Raw genomic sequence first — 6,000 nt, forward strand, 5'->3', positions numbered from 1 at the left:
CAAGAAAGTAGCTGAACCTGAGCAGGCGGTGGTGCAGTGGATACAGAGTCAGATTGGAACGTGGAGGACCCAGGTTCAAAACCCCAAGGTCTCCAGCTTAAGCGCGGGCTCATTTGGTTTGAGCAAAAGCTCACCAGCTTGAGCTCAAGGTTGCTGGCTTGAGCAAGGGGTCACTCAGTCTGCTGGAGCCCTCAGTCAAGGCACATATGAGAAAGCAATCAATGAGAAACTAAGGTGCCACAATGAAGAATTGATGCTTCTAATCTCCCTCCCTTCCTGTCTGTCTGACCCTATCCGTCCCTCTCCCTCTCTCAGTCATAAAAAAAATAAGTAGCTGATGAATGCTCAAATCATCAGGAAGATAATTTGAAATATGGGGTTAACGATTGTCATCTAATAAGTTAAAATTGAAATAAAAAGTAAATAAGTAAATAAATAAATTTGGGTTTACATGCACTGTTATTAATAAGGAACCTTGCCCAAGTGTCTTGGGGAACTAGCCAGTGATGGCAGTCCATGTATATAACTGACAAGAAAAGGTAAACATCTGTATAATAAAGGTGCTACTGAGTATTTTTGACTAATGGGGTTTAAGATCAAAGTAAGTGTGGAGCATGAGACATCTCTATGCTTTCCCCTGCCCACCCCTCCTGTCTGTCCTAGAAATGCCAGTGTGGCCCTCTGGTCTGAGCTCCCTCTCCCGTGAGACACGTCCTGGCCGCCTGGCCACCCTGTGCTTTGCCCACCTTTCCTCTCGTCTCCCGCCCTGCACTTGGCCGGCACGCTCCGCTCCCCTCCTGGGCTGCCGTCCCCCCTTACTGCAGCGGGGCACCTCATTCCCCGCCCCTGCATTTCCCTACAGGTGAGTATGAGAAACAGGGGCTGGTTATCATCGACGAGGAGGAATTCCTGCTGCTCCTGAAGCTCCAAGACCTCAAGAAGCAGTACCGTTCTGAGTATCAGGGCCTGTGCGACCTCAGGGCCGAGATCCAGTACTGCCAGCACCTGGTGGACCAGTGTCGCCACCGCCTGCTCACCGGTGCGTCCTTTGGGAAGGCTGGCCGGCCACTTGAGGTTCTGAGAGGCACAGGGCTGGCTGCCACCTGGGTCCTAGAAGCAACTTCAAAGCTTCCTAGCAGAGGCAGGGGCCTGGCAGGGGCTTTAGAGATCTGTTTCCACGACTTTGATGGCAGGAGACAGAGATGGGAAAGAGTGAGTCCCTGGAACAGGAAGTGACAGAAGGCGGACCCATGACAGGCATACACAACCTTCACTTGCTTCCTCAGGGACTCCTCTACACCTCATATTGTTGTCTCCCTTCCTCCTTGCAGAGTTTGATATCTGGTACAATGAGTCCTTCTTCATCCCTGAGGACATGCAGGTGGCACTGAAGCCGGGCAGCAGCATCCGGCCGGGCATGGTGCCTGTCAGCAGGATTGTGTCTCTGGTGAGTAGCACCGGGCAGGGGTGGGGGTGATGGGTGAGCATGGGGCAGTGGGCAGTGCCCCCATCCTCTCTTCTCCCCACGGACATGGCAGTGTACGAGCTGCTCCCAAGCAGGTGGGAAGCTACAGGTCTGTGCCCAGTTATCAAGGATGGGGACACAGATGACCCCACTTACTGCTGCTGCCCTTTTGCGTGGCTCATCCTGCCCAGACAGCAGTTACAGGGTGTCTGTGATGACGCTGGCAAGCAGAGGCCTGAGAGGTTGTGAGCTATCACGGGAGGGGATTGCAGACCCAGTAAGGGGCTGCCCTCATGCTCTCCACGGGCCTTGTCGGCATGAATCCTGACAGTGCTGAGGGAAAGGGACAGTCCTGAGTCGGGCCTCCCCTAGGGAGAAGATGACCAGGACAAGTTCAGCCAGCTGCAGCAGACGATGCTGCCTGAGGGCCCTGATTCCATCTCCTTCTACAACGCCAAAGTCAAGACAGAACAGAAGGTAAGTCAGGGCTGCTTCGTGTCCAGGAAGGCGGGGCCTCCCAGATCTCATTGCCAGGACACTCAGGATCACACTCTCTACTTCAGAGAGGTGCAGGGGGAATATGCCAGCTCAGGGATATGCAGAGTCACCCAGAGTCAGGGGCTATCTTCCACCAGTTCCAGAGTCTGGGGGCTGGGCTGGGCACAACAGGGGTCCCACAGACCGTGGCCAGGCTTGGACATGGCTGGTGAGTGCTGAGCCAGCCTACGTGAATCATCCCCTTGTCTATAGAGTCTCAACGCTGTATATGCTACCCACCTGTTAGTCACCTAGTAGCCATACCAGTTATCAGATCAACAGTCATGGCATTGCAGTGCTTATGTTCAAGTAATCCTTGTATATTTAATCATGGCCCCAAGGAACAAGAGTAGTGATATTGGCAATTTGGATATGCCAAAGAGAAGCCGTAATGTGCTTCCTTTAAGTATAGGAAAAAACATAGTATACATACATAGGGTTTAGTCCTATCTTCAGTTTTATGCATCCACCAGGGGTCTTAAAGCATATCCCCTGTGGATAAATTGGGATAACTCCACCATCACATTGGGGATTAATACTTCAACATAAGCAGCCTGACCTGGCAGTGGCGCAGTGGATAGAGCATCGGACTGGGATGTGGAGGACCCAGGTTCAAGACCCCGAGGTCACCAGCTTGAGCGTGGGCTCATCTGGTTTGAGCAAAAAGCTCACCAGTTTGGACCCAAGGCCGCTGGCTGGAGCAAGGGGTTACTTGGTCTGCTGAAGGCCCATGGTCAAGGCACATACGAGAAAGCAATCAATGAACAACTAAGTTGTCACAACAAAAAACTGATGATTGATGCTTCTCATCTCTCTCCGTTCCTGTCTGTCTGTCCCTCTCTCTGACTCTATGTCTCTATTAAAAAAAAAAAAAAGAATTCCAACTTGAGGGCCCTGGCTGGCTGGCTCAGTGGTAGAGCATCGGCCTGGTATGTGGAAGTCTCGGGTTCAATTCCCAGCCAGGGCACAAAGGAGAAATGCCCATCTGTTTCTCTACTCTTCCCCCTCTCTTTTCTCTCTCTCTCTTCACCTCCCCCAGCCAAAGGCTCCATTGGAGCAAAGTTGGCCCGGGCGCTGAGGATGGCTCCATGATCTCACCTCAGGTGCTAGAATGGCTCTGGTTGCAATGGAGCAATGCCCCAGATGGGCAGAGCATCACCCCCTAGTGGGCATGCTGGGTGGATTCTGGTCAGGTGTATGCGGGATCTGTCTCTTTCTACCTGCTTCTCACTTCAGAAAAATACAAAAAAAACCCCAACTTCAACTTGAGCCTGACCCGTGGTGGTACAGTAGATAAAGTGTCAACCTGGAATGCTGAGGTCACCGGTTCAAAGCCCTGGGCTTGCCCGGTCAGGGCACATAGAAGAAGCAATTACTACGAGTTGATGCTTCCTGTTCCTCCTCCCTTCTCTCTCTCTCTCCTCTCTAAAAATCAAATTTTAAAAATCTTAAAAAGAAAAAGGAATTCCAACTTGATAAGGGACTAGTATCCAGAATATATCGACAACTCCTGAAACTCCACAACCCAAATACAAAACCCAATTCAAAAATGGGCAAAGGACTTTGAATACACATTTTTCCAAAGAAGACATACAAATGGACAATAAGCACATGAATAGATGTTCAATATCACAAATCATTAGGGAAAGGCAAATCAAAACTACAGTGAGATACCACCTCACACCCATGACTACTGTCAGAGAACAGAAATAACAAGTGTTAGTGAATACGTGGAGTAACTGGAACCCTGTGCAGTCGGTAGGAATGCAAAAGGGTGCAGCCGCTAAGTGAAACGAGCCAGTTACAAAAAGACAAATCCTGAACGATTCCACTTATATGAGATACAGTGCTCAGAGTAGTCAAAGCATAGAGACAGAAAGCAGAATGGGTTGCCAGAGGCTGGGGGGAGGGGCATGGAGAGTAATTGTTTAATGGGGACAGAGTTTTATGTTTACAAAATGGAAAGAGTATGGAGATGGATGGTGGTGATGGATGTACAACATTAGGAATGTATTTAATACCACTGAACTGTACATTTCAAAATAAGTAAGATGGTAAAATTTGTGTTATCTGTATTTTACTGCAATAAAGAATGGGGGAATAAAAGGAATTCCAGTTAATGGGAGAGCTCTGGCTTCAGTTCCCCAGCCCTGTGGGGAATCTAAGATTTATCTCCATATTCCAAGTTGGTTTTAGCATTTGCTCACTCACTGCCCACTGTTTCTGTTTCAGCTCAGTTTCCTCCTACTTTCTGGGAGCCTCACAGTGCAAAAAAGAGTAGGATTCACGAACATCTAGTTCATTTACAGAAAGAGGGCCCTTTAGTGTACACAGGCCCCCACCCCTTTGGAGATAGAAGAACCCTTTTTTCTATTTGAACCTAATTTTTTGTTACAAATTTTCAAGTGGGCCCCTGAAACATGCATGTCTTCTTTTTTTAATGTCTATTTTTATTAATTTTAGAAAGAGACAGGAACATGGATCTGTTCCTATATGTCCCAGCCAGGAATTGAACTGGCAACCTGTGCACTTCAGGATGATGCTATCTGGCCAGGGCATGCATGTCTTCTCTGAAATATGCCTACCACACCATTTTATTTTATTTTTTATTGATTTTAGAGAGAGAGGGGAAGGGCAAGAAAGAAACATTGATCTGCTGTTCCACTTATCCATGCATTCATTGGTTGATTCCTGTATGTGCCCTGACTGGGGATTGAACCCACAATCTTGGCATGTCCAGACTGCACTCCAACCAACTAAACTACCTGGCCAGGGCTTAAAGCAGTTTTACATGCTTTCTTTAGGATGAAAGAATGGAACATTATTTCTCACAGAATTGGGGCTAGTCCGGGGGAATTCTTGTCCTGACACTGGTGTTTGCAGGAAGAACGATGGGGTGGATATAAGTGGCATGGCTGCTGAGTCCTTGTTAAGTCCACACCTCCTAATCGATTCCCGTTTTCTCCCCTTTTCTGTGTCCAGCACAATTACTTGAAATGCATGATGGGCCTCCAGCAGGCACATAGAAAATAGGGACTCATCTCCAGTGCCTTCGAGCAGAAGACCCCCAGCAACTCCTGCCCGCTCCCGTGCAGCTGCTGGGCCACCTGCACGGAGCTCCACCCGGTCTCCACCAAGGCTGGGGCCCGGCCCAGGGAAGACACAATGGCCTGCCTGCCTGCCAGGGGGCACACCCTGCAAAGGACACCCTTCCTTATCTTCACAGAACACTTTCGGTGTAAATGCACTGTTTATATGCAGGGACAAGATAAAATAACTTTGTAGTCTGGATGTTTAGTGCTTATCGAAGAAGAACTTTATCTTATTTCCTGTCTGGGACAATGTCTTTCCTATGTGCACATGGGGTCAACACTGAACCTTCAGTAAGAAAGTGGACCAGTGGCTCCGCCGGGCTCCTCCCAGCAGGCCTGGGTCCCGCCGGTCAGCCTGTTTCCTTGCCGGCGTGCACATCCTGGGGGTGAGCCAGTCTGCGGGACCCTGGTTCTCCAGCTCCCTGGACTAGAGGTCCCCTCGGAGCATCCTCTCTGTCTTCCTGAGCCAGGGGAGGTGGGAGGCCCTGCTTCCTCAGCAACCAGAGGACTGGGTCTAGGTCCAAATGGCTGCAAGGCAGATTTTTAATCTCAAAATTAGAAGAGCCTTAACATGAAAGCAGTCCAACCGTGAAGCTGGCAGCAGGGGCCCCACAGTGGGAGGCTGTCTGATGAGGAGCCTGCAGAACCTGCACCAGATGGATTGGTGGCGTCTGTCCAATCCAAGACCCCATCGTTCTGTTCTTCAGGCTGTCAGTGAGCAGATGGATGGGGTTTCGTTAGAGTTAGAGAAAGTGGCCCTGGCTGGTTGGCTCAGTGGTAGAGCGTCGGCCTGGCGTGCAGAAGTCCCGGGTTCGATTCCCGACCAGGGCACACAGGAGAAGCGCCCATCTGCTTCTCCACCCCTCCCCCCTCTCCTTCCTCTCTGTCTCTCTCTTCCCCTCCCGC

General features: G+C 50.0%; 1 protein-coding gene across 2 annotated transcripts in view; it reads left to right on the forward strand.

The window, feature by feature from the left end:
* KIF9 (kinesin family member 9) overlaps positions 1 to 5,758 on the forward strand; it is a 52,686-nt gene extending 46,928 nt beyond the window's left edge. For both annotated transcript variants that reach the window (XM_066351898.1, XM_066351897.1), the window contains 4 exons: positions 863 to 1,039; positions 1,332 to 1,447; positions 1,838 to 1,942; positions 4,985 to 5,758. In XM_066351898.1, coding sequence (XP_066207995.1) covers positions 863 to 1,039; positions 1,332 to 1,447; positions 1,838 to 1,942; positions 4,985 to 5,035 — 449 coding nt within the window. In that variant the 3' untranslated portion in view covers positions 5,036 to 5,758. The remainder of the gene's footprint in view (positions 1 to 862; positions 1,040 to 1,331; positions 1,448 to 1,837; positions 1,943 to 4,984) is intronic.
* The last annotated feature ends 242 nt before the right edge of the window (positions 5,759 to 6,000 follow it).

This window comes from Saccopteryx leptura, chromosome 10, assembly GCF_036850995.1.
Source record: "Saccopteryx leptura isolate mSacLep1 chromosome 10, mSacLep1_pri_phased_curated, whole genome shotgun sequence".
Taxonomy (NCBI): domain Eukaryota; kingdom Metazoa; phylum Chordata; class Mammalia; order Chiroptera; family Emballonuridae; genus Saccopteryx; species Saccopteryx leptura.